Source organism: Microcebus murinus, chromosome 27, assembly GCF_040939455.1.
Source record: "Microcebus murinus isolate Inina chromosome 27, M.murinus_Inina_mat1.0, whole genome shotgun sequence".
Lineage (NCBI taxonomy): Eukaryota > Metazoa > Chordata > Mammalia > Primates > Cheirogaleidae > Microcebus > Microcebus murinus.
The window spans coordinates 4,302,141-4,318,000 of NC_134130.1; the positions used below are offsets into that span (position 1 = coordinate 4,302,141).

Sequence of the window (15,860 nt, forward strand, 5' to 3'; positions counted from 1 at the left end):
CACTTTTTGACAGCTCTGAGCCAGCCAAGGCTCCACTCCCTTGGGGCTCTCTGCAGAGAAACCCCGGCTTTCTCTACTGACTGGGCATGCTCAGAGCAGAGGAAACTTTATTTGAGGTCAATTAGGCCATAAATCAAGTGAGTTGAAGCCTGATCCCAGCTTCTTCCTGGGCTGAGATTTTTCTTTGGGTAACTCAGGCTATTTTCTTGTGCATCAGGACAGATTTGGATCTTGCCCCATGTCACGTTGGGGGTCAAGAAACCGCCCACGGGTTACCCAGCGGGTCTCATCCGTCATGTCTAGTCCGTTTTCTTTATCCCACAGTCCCCGGGGGAATGTACAGCCGAGAGTTGTTTATGATAAGTAGTGGCTCGCTGAGTTGTTGCCTATAAAGGGGCCGTATCATCTTTCGGTCTCATCAGAGCTCTGGCCGGGGCCGACTCGGTACCAGGAAAAAGTCTCCATATATCAGACTTCCTGGCTCTCAGAAGACAGTTTGAGGAAGACCAAACCACATCCAGATTGAGTTCTCCCTGTGATCCGAGGAAAGCAGGCAGCTCTCAGTGCTCACTCCGAGCCGCTGGGATTGTGCTGGACTGAAGCTCCGTGCCAAGGCAACACTGAGCTCCAGGTCTGTTTATTAGACCTACTGGGAAGCTTAAGAAGATTCTGGAATGAGCCCTTCTGGCTAGACAGCTTCCCCGTATCGCTCTGTTCCTGCTCAGGATCTGACCCTCACTGTTCCTCAACTCTCAGACTTCGGGGGCTGCTTCTCTTTTCCTCTTTTCAGTGTCTGCCTTTTTGACAAGAATCTCTGCACTGGTTGCCCCAGTCACAGAATAAATGGCATTGACTCAGCCCACAGTTTACTTCCTAGCTCGTCAGTCCAGACAGGTTCACTGAGGCTCTGTCGGGTTTGCTGCTGTTTTCTAGAAGGAAAACGTGGCCTCGTTCTGGTCTCTTCTAGGGGGTCTGGTGGACAGTGCTGTTCGTTCCTGCCTGCTTCCTGTTTGTCCTCATGTCTGTAGTGTCAGCTTCTGGAACGCGGCTCCAGCCAGCTCCATCCCCTTCCCGGGGCCACCGTGGCAGCTCTGTCCTCCTCGAGGCCATGCCAGGCAGCCTTGGGAGAGCCGTGGTTTGGGGGTGGGGCAGTTCCATCCTTTATACAAAGAATAAATGCCTCCCACCTCTACATTCCCATTCAGGGTTGGGTGTGACCCTCTGTCTTGTGCACCTTGTGCTTGGCGATGAGGACTCCTGTGCCTCACGGTGTTGAGCTGCTTCCCCCGCGGCCCTGGAATTGTGGGAGGAGAGCTGGCTGGGGCTCCTGTCTCCACCCAGCTCGCAGCCCTCGGCAAGCGGCTGCTGCGATTGCTCAGGCCTCACCAGCCCGTGGCTGGGCACCCCGGGCTGCTGCTTCCTCTTCTCTGAGCCTGCTTCATTCATTCGTGCTGTCCTGATGCGAGAGAGAAAAGTTGAAGGGTGATCTTGGGTCTCCTTAATCCTGCTTCCTTGTTTATCAACTTGGGATGTCTTCATCCTGGTATCCCAAATGGCTGCTGACCCAGCATTCCCTGGGTGTTGTCTTGAAGTCCTGACTCCTACTGTGGTGGAGTCAGTTTGGGGAAAAGCAGAGGAGGAAGAAATGGGGCCCCACACCCTGCTCCTGTCCCCACTTCTCCCCAGGAGGCACATGTCCTCAGCTTGCTCTTGGACTCCTCCTTGTGCAAGTCCCCGTCACAGTGACTCTTAAGCTCTGGTCAGCAGATGTCTGGGGTCCGACCCCGTATGTGTCCCAGGGATGTTCTCCACTGACCCCCGAGGACCCCTCCTTTGGTTGGAGTGAAGGGTGGTCCCCAGACTGCCTTGCAACCCAGATAGGTCCAGCCACTGGGCTGCCGTGTCTCAAGGAAATAGGAGATGTTTACAGAGCTGGCCTTGGCCTTGTGTGGAGCCATGTGGCTTGAAGGGGGCTCCTGCACCCCAGACTCTTCCTTCTTTGAGGAAGGCAGCACGCTCTGACTTTTCCCGAGAGGAGAGGCCCTGCCTCCCCGCAGGGCAGGGGTGGGGGAGCCCTGACAGGGCAGAGGGGCAGGCAGCACCTTACACGGGAGCTGGTGAGGATTCCAGGAGAGCCAGCGTGTCCACAGGGACATTCTCTCTCCCTGCTTCCTTCCGTCAGCTCTCAGTGAGGGCAGTTGCTGGCTGCAGTTTGCTCACTGCTTCTGGGTTGGCAGTTTCAGACCCCACTGGAGGTTCCAGCAGTATCTGGAAGGTTCCCCAGGATGGGAATCGTCCTGTGTTGTCCTGCCCAAGCCTTGACCTCCCAGCCTCTCCAGGACCAGGAGGCCTGCTGCTCTCCTGCGGCAGGTTCTTAGAAGTGATTTGGGGCTTGGAGTAGAGGGTTTCTTGAGGTTAGGGGGTGAGGACCAGCTGAATTTTGTCTGGCCAGGTCCCGTCTCAGGGTCACCAAAGGGACGGAGCAGAGGACATGGGCTTCATCTTGGCAGCCAGTCCTTACCAAGCGCCTTTGCGCAGGGCATCCCGGGTGTTGGGTGTTGCGCTGTGTTGTAGCGGGAGACACATGCCAGACAGACCCCTGCGATCATCGCCACCTGTGACAGAACAACACAGGGTAGGAGAGGCCCCGCAAGGGGCTGGGGTGCCATAGGGAGTGGGCACAGCGTGCAGGCCCTAGAGGACAGCATCCCCGGGGAAAGCGCCCGAGCTGTGGGAAGAGTGCACAGTGAGGCAGGAACAGAGTCGACATTTTCAGAAGATGGGAAGGGGCCAGCATGGCTGGATCGTGGCAACAATGGGGCCTGCATGTGGGAAGCCACCAAGGACTGTCAGCAGTCAGGCCCTGGGATCCAGGGCTGCTGGTGGGCCAGGGGAGCAGGCAGGCGAGGAGCCAGGCCGGGAGTGGAGGGGGAGGGCAGGTCAGAGAGTTAGTTCAGTTCCAGATGCTTCTCGGGGGCTTGAGCTGGCCAGACCTGCTGGTAGCTTGGGTGTGGTGGGCGAAGGAAGGATGAATCCAGAGCACTTTATGTTCCCTGGGCTGCTCCGAGAGTCACCTCTAGAGCGAGAGAGGTTGGGCAGGAGCCCAGAGGCCTCAGCTCCTGAGTCTTGGATCCCTGAGAAGTGTGGGGGTCTCATGGAAAGAGCCCCTAATTACACAAAGCAAAAACTAACAAAACTGAGGGGAGAAATAATCGATTCTGCCGTAACGGTTGGAGGCTTCAGTAGCTACCTTCAGTAATCAGGAGACCATCTGGACAGGCCGGCAGGAGAGGACTCGAACAGCCCCAGAAACCCACGAGACCTCACAGGCGCCGCAGAACTCCCCACCCAGCAGCAGCAGGCTGCGTGTTCTTCTCCAGCGTACACGGACGTTCTGCGGGGTAGAAAAATGAGTGGAATCATACAGAGTGTGTTCTCCAACTGCAATGGAATGAAATTAGAAATCAGGAGAACTAGGAAGTTCGCACGTGTGGAAGTTAACCTTAGATACCTAGTGGACCAGAGCGAGTTAAGTGTCCAGACCTCCCTAGAGTGCAGTGAAGGGGGAAGTGTCCCGAGCACTGTCACCTGTCAGGGCAGCTGGCCGGACGTGGGTGTCACTGTGTGGCTGGCTCCCACCAGGAGGCGGGGCAGGAGCCTGCGCTGCTGCTCCGTGGCCTGCAGGATGCCTGTGGGCGGAGTCTTTTCCTTGCACAAGTGCCAAGTGAGCTCACGTGAGGACCACTCCCTCTTGGAACTCAGAGTCCAGTAGGGGACCCCAACCCAAATCCCAGAGTTGGAGTCAGAGCCATGCAGGAGAAGTGTGAGGGGCAGTAGATCACAACAACTGAGGGATTGCTTCTCATCTGCGGTGGAAGGAGGACGTCATTGAGTGAGGGAGCAGGTCCTCTGCAAAGGCCAGGGAGAGGGTGGCCATCTCCAGGTCCCAAAGGTCATTCAGGAAGGGGCAGATCCCCCAGACCCGGGAGGCCACTGTGTGAGGGTTTTGGTATAGTTGAGATGCTCAGTGAATTAAAACAGGAAAGGAGAGCCTGGAACGTCGGGATGGGCATGGGTCATGCTGGGCCTGCTGTTAGGAGTGAGGGGGGGGCAGGTGAGGCTGCACAGAGCACTCAGAGGCCAGAGCCAACCTGCAGGGCTCAGGCGAGCGAGAGTTACCCAGGAGGATGTGTCCTGTGTCAGCTTCCGGGGCTGGGCTGACTTAAGGACCGGTCTGGGGCAGTGGCTGGCCCAGGGTGGGATGCCTCGGCTCTGCTGGGTGGGCTGGGCAGTTGCTACCTCACTCAGTTCTCTCTTTGCTAAGTGTGAGGGTGAGTGGTACCTGGAGTCTGCCCCCTGCTGATGTCACCTGGGAAAGGGACAATACAGGGGAGTGCTGGTGACATACCAGAGATAGCTCTGAATCATCAGATGCAACCCCAGGCACTGGCATCTGTGGAATCAAAGTGCTGCCTTAGTGTGTCTCAGCCCCCACGCTAAGTCCTGGGCTTGGGGAGCTGTTCATAACCCAGGTCCCTTACGTCCCGGCTGCACCCAGGACTCAGTTCACGTCCCTGGCTCCCTCTCGCACCTGCCCCCTTGAGCCCAAGCTCTACCCCCAGCAAGGCCCGAGGGCTGGGAGTTTGGCCACATCCTGGTGTGAGTGATAGACATTATAATCGTGCCTGGGAACTGGACTTGGTGCTGGGCTGAGCACATGTGACATTGCCCTGAGCCCTCACTGGGAGGGGACACCGCAGCATCCCCTTTCCGAGTGAGGAAGCCAGGCCTGGGCCAGGTAGGCCTCATGCCTAGGAAACGGCAGAGCCAGCAAACTGACTAAGCTGGTCAAGCATTCAAGAGGTGGCAAGGGGCTGGGTGCGGTGGCTCACACCTGTAATCCCAGCACTCTGGGAGGCCGAGGTGAGTGGATCGCTCCAGGTCAGGAGTTTGAAACCAGCCTGAGCAAGAGCGAGACCCTGTCTCTACTATAAATAGAAATTAATTGGCCAACTAATGTATATAGAAAAAATCAGCCGAGCATGGTGGCGCATGCCTGTAGTCCCAGCTACTTGAGAGGCTGAGGCAGGAGGATCGCTTGAGCCCAGGAGTCTGAGGTTGCTGTGAGCTAGGCTGACGCCATGGCACTCACTCTAGCCTGAGCAACAAAGTGAGACTCTGTCTCAAAAAAAAAAAAAAGAGTTGACAAGAACGGAGCAGCCCTCGTGCTCCATGCTCATGTCCCGGCTGCTGTTTGGTGCTGATGCCAGGGCCAGCCTGCTTGACACGAGCATTTTACTTCGTTTTGGACTCTGTTTTCACCGTTGCCCAGTGACTAATGGAACGCCCTGTTGTATTAGGAGGATTTTGTGTTTCCCAGGCACTCTGGCTGTGGTCTCCTCTGAGCCTCCCAGTTGCCTGGATGGTGCTAACTGGCCCTCGTTTCACAGTCTGCCCCCAAGAACCATTTCCAAAGAGTTCTTGGAACACAGACCTCAAGCGAGAAACCCAGGCTTGCTTGTCTGACACAAACCTGAGCGCTTAGCTCTCACTGGGGAGGAGAAAGTCCAGGTTAGGATTTTTTCTTACTGCTGTGAATTAGCTGTGTGACTTTGAGGAGACCTCCTATCCTCTCTGGGCTCTAGCAGCCCCCAACTCTGGCCCTGGGCCCCTAAGCTAAGATGATGATGTTTACATTTTGAACAGATTATAAAGACAAAAACAGAGACCAAGTGTGGCCCGCAAAGCCAGGAGTACTGACCGGCCCTTTATGGAGATATGTGCCACCTTATTTAGGGGGTCTTTCCTGGTCCCATAACATTCGGTGTTATCTACTGCATGACCTTTCCGCACCACACTCTGCAGTTTGCAGCACACGTCACATGCATGGTCTCGTTGAGTCACTCACAGCTTGCTGAGGTGGGCGGCTCTCTTTGGCTAAACTTGACCTCTGAGGAGCTTTTCTGGACATGAGAAAACTGGCTCTTCTGCTCACTCGTAAACAGAATAGGCCAGGAGAGGTGGTGGTCACTTCCCAGTTTGCTCTTGGCTGCTGTATTCGGAGACGGAACGTCCGTGAGGGGTCGTGTATGGGAAGAGAGGGTGGAAGTTACTCATTTGCACTCTTCACTGTTAATTGTTCACATTCTAAAACTGAAGGTTGATAAAGAGGACATTCTTCAGCCCCCTTCTCTCTGAGCTTGTGGTTGTGCTGTTGTGTGTAGGGCTGTTGTCTTTGATGGTTTGTGGTCTGAGCGCTTTGCAGGGGGCTTTGGCCCAAAACATCAAAGCTCTCATTTGCTCTGGAAATAATAGCTCACCTTGAGACAGGGGTCCCCACCATAGAATGTTCCAAGGCAAAGAACAGAAACTGCTGTGATCCAGTGTTATACGACCATTTTGAACAATCCTGCGGCTCTTCATAGCAGGGAGGGTCGCTTTTCAGCTCTTGGCAAAGTGAACTGTGGCCAGATAAAGTTTCACTGTGTTTGAGTCTGGGGGTGGCAGGCCAGTTAGCTGTAACCTACGGAGACACAGAAACTGATCCTCGTGCTGTAGATGCTCTGCTTAGCACCGTGTTTGGTAGGCCAGATGCAGAGGTTCACCAGAGGTAATTTTTGAGCATTAGGTTGAAATTCTGCCTGTGGTTCGGGTGGCTGAGCTCAGGGAGGTAGCCCTCAGCACCATCGCATGTCGGGCCATTGTTACGGAGCTGGGAGCTGTTGGCTTCCTTAGCCTGGCACGTTCTCACCACCCTGCTGTGCTCTTGTTTCAGAGATCAGCAGGAGGCTCCAGTCCCGAAGGCGGAGAAGGTAAGGAAATACCTAGTGCACTTGACCATTTGTTAACCAGTTGTAAAAACGGAAGTAGCCTGATTTTTCTCCTCCTCCTCTAGATTCTGACCGGGAAGATGGAAATTACTGCCCTCCTGTCAAGCGAGAAAGAACGTCGTCTTTAACCCAGTTCCCCCCCACGCAGCCAGGTAATGCTCGCACTTAGCGGATGGTGAAACCACGTGTGCTCAGAAACCCACTGCCGTCCTCGTCTCCTGCCCAGATCCAGCCAGAATTAGCCCCAGGCTTGGTCTCCGTCAGGGGTGAGGTTAGAGTTTGCCCACAGTGTAGCAGCAGGTGTACCCTGTCTGCAGTCAGTGACACAATGTGGTGAGACTTCGTGGCCTGAGGGAGACTGTGAAGAAATCGTCCCTCTGGAATGGAGGAAGAGGATTCACTGTTGAGAGCCCTGTTGGGGCCTCTGACCGTTAATTACGTGTCTTCTTTCCCAAGCTGCGGCCACGCTGAAGGTGTAGGGTGGGGTGTTCTCCCGACCAGCGCGTGCCCAGCGTTAGCAATCCAGTGAAAAGGCCCAGACCACAAGTACCCTGGTAACTGGCAGGCCATGAGGTCCCAGCAGAGACCTGGGTGTGATGCTGTGAGCTCCCAGAAGGAGGGGGCTTGGTGAGGCCTGCAGGGGTGGGCCACCCTCAGACTGCAGAAGGGGGTAGGCCTGGCCTGGGCATGTGTATGGAGGTCACCCCAGGGGCTTATACAAAGGCTGGTGCAGAAAGAGGCAGGTTCCTGGGGCAGAGACAGCCGCTGGGGCTACTTAGCGGCAGCTGCCAGCCAGGGGACATCTCTGCAGATTTACAGGCTGGGGACATCTCTGCAGGTCGGACGGTGAACACCACAGGGCTCTTCTCTCTTCCCCATCCTGACTTCCCCACCCGGCACTGTCTCGAGTTCTCTGTCTTAGTTGTCTGTTGTCAGGTGGAGACGCACGTGTAACTAAAGGTTCTCCAGCTACCAACCCGAAAGTCATCCTTGGGAAGTTCATGCAAATCCTTTTATGGTTGTGAACCTTGAGGATATCACTGTAGAGGAGAAAACACTCTCAAAAGTTGTGCTTTCAAAAGTCACGCATACCTTACCGGAATATGCAGTGTAGAAGCCAGAGTCCTTTCACGGTCATCCCTCTGACACACTTGATTTTGTGCCAGTTTCCCTCATTGTTGACTCGGAACGTGGCCACAGCCTTTTTCACGGCTGCGTTAGGTTCCCTACGTGGCTGGGGAACTGTCCGGATGATTTGCAGTCCAGGCTGCAGTGGACATCCTTTCCTTAAGGACCTCTGCACAGGTGGCCAGGTGACTTCTGTGCAGGAGGGCAGGTGTTCCCACAGATGGGAAGCTCCCACCTCCTGGTCATTGGTTTATCCGTCCCCACTCACCGCTCACTTGCTGCATCCAAAGGCCCCAAAGAGAAGAGAGGTGGCCATTTGTGCTGTGGCCTGAACTCAAGAGGTTGGGGGAGTGGGCTGCCAGTCCTTTTTCCTCCCAGGCCTGCTAAAAACCACCTCCCCTCCAGTGCAATGGCACCTAGGAGATACTGAGCTCTCGGTCGTCAGGGGAACTAGGGATGTAAGGGGCAGTGCCAACGTGGAAGGCGTTTTTCACTCTGTCCTCACTGTGCTCAGGCTTAGTTCTCGACCTCTGAGTTCCACTCCTTTGTGGAAGCCTGTTGGTGGCCACACCCCAGGGTCAGTTGCTGGCCTAAAGTAAGATCTTGGGGCAGGGTGGGGGGCAGCCTCCCACACAGTGTGGAGCATCCAGTGCCCTCCGCTGCCCTGCTGGGTGCCCCCGCAGGGGTGTCAGGACAAGACGGGCAGCCCCCAGTAGAAAGGCCGTTGGGTGGAGACCCCATTCTCGATGAGCTGTGGGGTTTGCTTCTATCAGGAAAGTCTGAATGCCTCATTCAGGGGGTGCTGTCCCCTCCCGAGCTGGGGCTTGAGAATCGACCCTGTGTCCACCCCACCTACTCACGCTATTTTTCCTCTTGTTCCCTCCCCTGCCCGCACCTCCTTGCCGACAGTATCAAAAAACAATGTTTTTATGCCATCAACCTTCTGCGAGTCATCTGCAGGCAATTCTGACTCAGAACCAGGTGAGCCCTCGAGTGCCTCTGTCTTCCCGCCGTCCCGGGGGGTTTGCCTGGGAGGAGAAGCAGTTGATGCTTGAAAAATAAAGATCTTCACCAGGAATGGGCATTTTAAACCAGTTCTTTTTTTCAGTTCCTAAGTTTATTTTCCCTTAACTCTTCCGCTCATAAGTTTGAAATCTAACATGAGACAAGGCTTCATGACCCCTCAAATGTCTGTTTCTGTGAGCAGGGCCTCATTGGAAGGAACTTTAAGTCCTAAAAAAAAAAAAACTGTCAAGAGTTGTATTATTCATTTTTCAATAGTTTATACGAGTAATGCATTCATATTGTTTTAAAAAAAAAAGTAAATCAGAAATACATCAAATAGAAAGAATCCCTGCCCCCTTCCAGTACCCCTGCCATGGCAAAAGTAACTCCTGTGACATTTGTGCAATTTTCCAGAGCCCTTTTCTGTGTATTAAATTCTCATATTAATTAATATTGCTTAAGATCTGTTCAGATAAATGTGTTTAATCACAGCTTTAAAACTTTAAGGAAAACAGCTTGATCCCTTCTGAAGAGTATGGAACCTTCCTTTTTTGGTCTTTCACTGGAGAACCAACTCTAAGATTTCCTGAAAGTCTCTCCCACGTGGCTGAAATTCCTCATAAAACATTTAACGAGCAGGTTTAACAACGCGAATTCTGTAACCCAACCTGCCTTATATAAAGTCATTGCTGACTTCAAAAGCTCTGCCAGATAAGTCCTCGCTGGCATGATGTGGATGTCAGGGAAGAGGCGAGTCTTTGTAACTTTCAGGAGTGATTTGATGGCACCATTTCAGACAGGCGAGTTCATTTTGACTCCAGAAGCTGACTGTTCTGAGCTGACCCCTGGCCATGTCCTGCAGAGGAGCTTGGGTTTCGAGGTCCTCAGGCACAGCGCGTTGTCCGTCGTAGCTGTGGTGTCGCTTGGCAGGTGGCTCTGAACTGCCGGGCAGGGCCCGTGGTCCTGGTCCAGATTATCTGTCGCTGAAGCCTGCGTCTCAATCCCTTCACGCTGTCAAGCTCTAGTACGATGTCATGATCGCGTCTGGGGTCTGTGTGTGGCGGCCTCCCTCCCCTCTCTGGCACCTTTCTCTGCTAGTTGAGCAAGTCAGTTCACAAAGTGAACTTCACATCCTTGCCTGTCTGCTTTCCATCTTTTACTTTTAATTCTGAAAAACTTTACCACTTCCAGAATTATGAAGCGCTTCTCCATCCCTTTTACCTGAGGCCTTGACCAAGTTTTCCCCCGGAGTCCCGTGAGTCCTTTAGAGCAAAGGGATTGGGCCTATGTCACGCCGTGCGTGTGTCTCTTTCCAGCAGGAACGCTTCCGCAATCTCCCCTCGACGTTTACACGCTGGCTCTTTCGTGGCAGTCCTTCCGGGTGGGCTTGCCCAGTGCCTCCCGGGGACTAGACCTGGGTTAGGCATCTCAGGTGAGAACAGCACGGAAGTGACGCCGTGTCCTCAGTGTGCACGATGTCCCCTTGCCCCCCTTGCTAGCAGGGCTAACTTCGATCCCTCGATCCGGGCACTGCTGGCCAGGTTTCATCAGGTTAAATTACTTTACTCCACACTTTGTGATGGATATTTTCTGATGAGAGACTTTGAGACTCAGGACAATGCGTTCCCCATCTCACTCCTGCCCTCCAGGTTTTACGTCTGGTCCTGTTTTCTTGCTGGAAGTACTTTTCACTTGGAGGATCACCCCGTGGGATCCTCTGACCCCGCCAGCCCCTGTATCCATGCGCTGGCGTTCTCTGGGCGGAAGAGCTTGCATTTCTCCCTACTTAGTGCGCCTTGATTGATCATGTCAGTAGGGATTGATGGTTCCTGTTTGAGTCAGTGGGATATAATCTCTTATCACTAGTGTTTGTTTTACTGTTCAGGTTGTCCCAGGTTCAGCCAGCAGAGGCCCCATCGGGGGCTTCCTGTGTCCTTCGGCGTGTCCCTGCCACTCCTTTGAGCGCTGCCTTCACTTTGTTACAGCCAGAGGCTCCTGGCTCATCCTCCTTCCTGTCGCAGCCCTGCAGTCTCCTCCGTTCCTCAGAGGGGCCCTGGTTCTCTGTGGTCTTTAGAAAGCAAAATCGGGGGGCTCTGTGTGCTCCCACAATCTCATGGTGCATCCTCGCTCCCAGACCCACAGTGGACAGAGCTGGGGACATGCTCATCTCCCTCTTTGTGGCTCTGTGTCTCCAGAGATGACCTGGAGAACGTGGGTACTGCCAGTCCAGGCCAAGCAGGGTTCTTCTAGCTTCCCCCCGGCGTGTTTCCACCTCTCTTCCCTGACAGCAAGCAACATGACTCACTCCGTCCTTGGTGTGCTACTGTCGCACCCTGCGCCAGCACTGTCCTCGCACAGGCCCCAGCTCCAGCCAGGCTCAGTGTCCAGGGCATGCCAGGTGTAATTCCGGTATACTTTCCTGGTTAAATCGGGGGTTCCCACAGGGTGAGCATTGCTTCCTTCAGACATCACCCATGGAGACACCGCAGACAGGGGCCGGCTTGCTCCAGACTTGTTTGCCAGGAGGGCAAAGGCAGCCCCAGTGGTGCGGGGAGCTGGGGGGCAGACAGCCTCTTCCTCTCCCAAGGGCTGTCCTCCTCCAAGGGATGCAGGTGCCACGGGGAGACATAAGTGCAGCGGCCTGCACAGCCCCAAGCCTCACCTTGACTGTGTGGCAGGAAAAGCAAGTTTCTAGAAGAAATGAGAAGCGACCACCCATGTTTTAGTGGAGTGGGGCCCAAGACAGGGGCCTGTAGAGTTTGGCTGCCCCGAGAGCACACCTCCCTGCTGTCCTGGGCCCCTTCTGTCTCGAGTCCCCAGGTTGCTTTAGAAGTGCAGCATACCTGTCTGTCTGTCCATTCAGTGCGGCATTCAGCTAGGTTTCCTGTGCGGCTGCAGAGTGGGCCACACTCTGCCCCAGCACCACAGGCTGGGCAGTGACAGCAGTCACCCGGGCCTGCCACCCCACTGCGCAGCCCGGGGGCTCCAGTCGGGGTGCGTGTTGCTCTGCGCACAGCAGAGTATAGAAGAGCAATCTACAGCCAAGATGCAAGCGTTGGAAAGCCAGTTCTGAGGGCTTTCTAGAAATTACCTCAATTGTGAATTTAACCTCAGCTTTTAAAGATGTATCTAAATTGCCAGTCATCTTCTGAATAATGCTGTACTTTGGAAATGTAATTCTGTATTTCCTTTCTAAAAAGAAGCATATGTTGGCATCTCTTCCTCTGCATCCTGTGGCGTCTGGTTCTCCTGAATTTGATTTTATGACCGGTGTGTAACGGGAGAGGCACCAGCCCCGCCAGCAGGCTGCTGGGACCCCATCCGGCAGCACAGCCCCTTCCTGCTAACTAGTAATGGGAGTCCTTAGGATCCTGTCATCGCCCGGGGAAAGCAGTGTGACTCCCCAGCACAGCAGGGGAAGTGTCTTTCTGTCGCAAATTCTGCTATGATTTTGCTTTATATCTGAAAGTTCAGCCTGAAAAGGTGTTTTAGGTTTTGTCGTCGTTGTCTTAATGTACAGTGGAATGGTTTTTAATATATCCACAGAGCTATCAATCAACATAATTAATTTTAGAATGTTTCCATCACCCCAAAACAAGCTCCTGTCCCTGTTCCCCATCAGCAGTCACTTCCCAAACTCCCTCCCCCAGCCCCTGGCAGCCCAGAATCCACTTTCAGTCTCTGTGAATTTGCCTGTTCTGGACATTTCATATAAACAGAATCAGACAGTGTGTGACTTTACAGGGTACCTTTACTTTTTTTTTTTTTTTTTTTTTTTTTTTGAGACAGAGTCTCGCTTTGTTGCCCAGGCTAGAGTGAGTGCCATGGCGTCAGCCTAGCTCACAGCAACCTCAAACTCCTGGGCTCGAGTGATCCTCCTGCTTCAGCCTCCCGGGTAGCTGGGACTACAGGCATGCGCCACCATGCCCGGCTAATTTTTTTATATATATATCAGTTGGCCAATTAATTTCTTTCTATTTATAGTAGAGACGGGGTCTCGCTCTTGCTCAGGCTGGTTTTGAACTCCTGACCTTGAGCAATCCGCCCGCCTCGGCCTCCCAAGAGCTAGGATTACAGGCGTGAGCCACAGCGCCCGGCCTACTTTTTTGTTTTTTTGTTTTTTTGCCTTTACATTTATTTAAGCCTTTGATTTCTTCCAACAGTGTTTTATAGTTCTTTTGTTGTATTTATTCTCAAGTATTTTAGTGCTTTTTTTGCTATGGTAAAATGGAGTTTTCTTTTTTTTGAGACAGTCTCACTCTGTCACCTGGACTAGAGTGCTGTGGCATCAGCCTAGCTCACAGCAACCTCAAACTCCTGGGCTCAAGCGATCCTAGCCTCCTGAGTAGCTGGGACTATAGGCACGCGCCACCATGCCCGGCTAATTTTTTCTATATATTTTTAGTTGTCCAATTAATTTCTTTCTATTTTTAGTAGATAACAAGGTCTCACTCTTGCTCGGGCTGGTTTCAAACTCCTGACCTTGAGTGATTCTCCCGCCTCGGCCTCCCAGAGTGCTAGGATTATAGGCGTGAGCCACTGCGCCCTGCCAAAATGGAGTTTTCTTGATTTCATTTTTGGATTGTTCAGGGCTGGTGTGTAGACACCCAGTTGATTTCTGCAGTTGATCTGTGCCCTGCATCCTGACAAGGACTGGACTTGAGCGTGACAGCTGGGTTCACAGCTGTGTCCAAGAGGGGCCTGCCTGTGTCACCGGCCTTTTATGACAGTCCTTCCTGTCGTAGAGCAGATCAGACTGCCGTCCCCACCAGTGGGCACAGTCACCAAGACACAGATTACAGGATCCACATGGAAAGGGGGCTAAGCTGAAGCCAGGCTTTCAGGCCATCCCGGGAGCCGCCGTGCACTTACTGTCCTCTTCCAGCTCTGTGTGTGTGTCAGCCCAGACTCTGTCCTGGGGAGACCACCTCCGTACAGGTGGCCAGGGGAGCTCTGTGGCACATCTGGAAAGAGGAAGGAAGCCAGGCACCACAGAAGGCGTGTCTCCTTTCCCAGACATCTGTTGGGAAAAGCACCCTGAGGCTTTTCCCCCGCCACAGACTTGTCCCATAGGAAAGGGACGCAGGTCCTGGGAACCTTGGCTCTGTGGTTCCCGGCATTCTCCAGGGCTGTCCCAGCGCCTGGGCAGGCCGGCAGATCTCAGTGCGCTCGGCCTGCAGCCCGCTGGTCCCCTCACTCTGGGAGCCCAGTGTCAGCACTTGCCCCAAAGGCACCCCTTCCTGCAGCCCCCGCCTCTCCCCCTCCTCCAGGCCGCAGTTGGTCCCTGAGGCCAAGACCAGAGCCCTCTCCTGCCCTTCCTCTCCCAGCCCCGCCCCGCCCCAGGCAGGCCTGCTGTTTTATGCTCTGTCTTGTGCTTTTAGAGGAAAGGAGCAGCGGGTTCCGGTTGAAGCCACCGACCCTGATCCATGGCCAGGCCCCCAGCGCAGGTAGGTCTCCCGCCTGGAGGGAAGGAGAGATGGTTTCCTGACACCTTTCCAGGCCTCTCTGCCCAGCTGCACCCAGAAGCTGGGCTCAGCCTGCGTTCCAGGTCATCCGTGACCTGACCCACACGCCCTGGAAAGCTGCTTTAAAGAGGCAGTTTGACCAGGGAGCGCGGGATCCCTGTCTGTGAGCCCTGCACTCAGAAGAGGCCGTGGCGCAGGAGCAGGCTCAGCCTGGGGGCCAGGTGGACTGTGTGCCCAGCCCAGCACTGTCTCTCCAGAGAGGTCTGCCCCAGCGAGCCATGCCGTAACCCTCGTTAGCAGAGCTGCAGCGCCCAGCGGCTCCCTGCATCGCTGTACTAACTGGATTGATTTGCAGGCATGATCAGTTATGTGGGAATTTCACTTAATCACATATAAAATTAACAGTAGCCAGAATCTGCACGTCTATCTGTAAAGACCTCAGGTTTTTTAGAAAGTTCTTCCCTGCAAAGTCTAGCCTGCGTGGGGCCAGTCTTCTCTGAAGCGCCTGGGGGCCAGGGGTCTTGTGTTTCTGCCAGAGGCCCAGAGGCCCTGAGACAGCCAACTTCCGTCCCCAGGTCTGCCGAGCCAGAAGCCGAAGGAGCAGCAGCGGAGCGTGCTTCGCCCGGCAGTGCTGCAAGCCCCGCAGCCAAAGGCGCTGTCCCAGACCGGTAAGAAACGGCGGCCCTGGCACCTGGGCTCAGACGGCAGGGTAGAGCGGTTCTGAAGTCGCGCCCGGGACAGCGGTGTCGCGACACAGGTGACTGCTGAATGCACCCAGAAATACAGAGAGCTCGGGGAAGGTGATCCTCTAAATGAGCTGCCCCTGCCTGTTCCCTCCAGCCCGCCCTGGTGAGCCCCGAAGAGGGCAGGGAGGCGCTCCACAGCCTCCCCGAAGCTCTGGGCTGAACGTGACCGTGGGTGGAAACCGGCTTGTTCGTTCTCTGTCTCCATAAAAGCCGGCGGGTTCCTGGGAATGTTTAGATTTGCCCCTGCGTGTTTGGGGAGGAAACCTCAGCCTTGTAACTTTGCAGGTCGTCTAAGAGACTCGAAGGGTCCTTTTGGTTAGATGCGCGTTGTCACCCTACCTACCAGCCTGTAGACGGAACTCCTAAACCGAGCTTCCCTCACATCCACAGCGGTGGGGGTTTCCAGCTAGTCCTCAATTTTCTTAATGCTAATGAGCTTTTCTTCCTCTTCATCTTTCCCTGTAATGTCCCATTATTCTCCGGAAGCAACTCAGCATCCAACACTCGGGAAATAGTTCCTATTTCTGAAGGGTTTTTAGTTACATGGGACATTATTTTAATCTAATGCTAAACAGTCAAAGCCAGATTTAAAACAGTGTGTGTCGTATACTCTTAACTACTTACAGGAGGGGAAAATGCATCATCACCGTACTAGTTTAGTAAAACTCAAAGAATTGTCCCCCAGT

The 15,860-nt window shown here is 54.2% G+C and overlaps 1 protein-coding gene across 6 annotated transcripts in view; it reads left to right on the forward strand.

Moving 5' to 3' along the window:
* Nucleotides 1–15,860, forward strand: part of RANBP3 (RAN binding protein 3) — a 55,001-nt gene that overhangs the window by 24,276 nt on the left and 14,865 nt on the right. For 4 of the 6 annotated variants that reach the window (XM_012761643.2, XM_012761645.3, XM_012761651.3 and 1 more), the window contains 5 exons: nt 6,776–6,812; nt 6,896–6,982; nt 8,868–8,939; nt 14,345–14,410; nt 15,004–15,096. In XM_012761643.2, the coding sequence (XP_012617097.1) occupies nt 6,776–6,812; nt 6,896–6,982; nt 8,868–8,939; nt 14,345–14,410; nt 15,004–15,096 (355 nt within the window). The remainder of the gene's footprint in view (nt 1–6,775; nt 6,813–6,895; nt 6,983–8,867; nt 8,940–14,344; nt 14,411–15,003; nt 15,097–15,860) is intronic. The other 2 variants (XM_012761644.2, XM_012761646.2) reach the window with 1 other exon arrangement.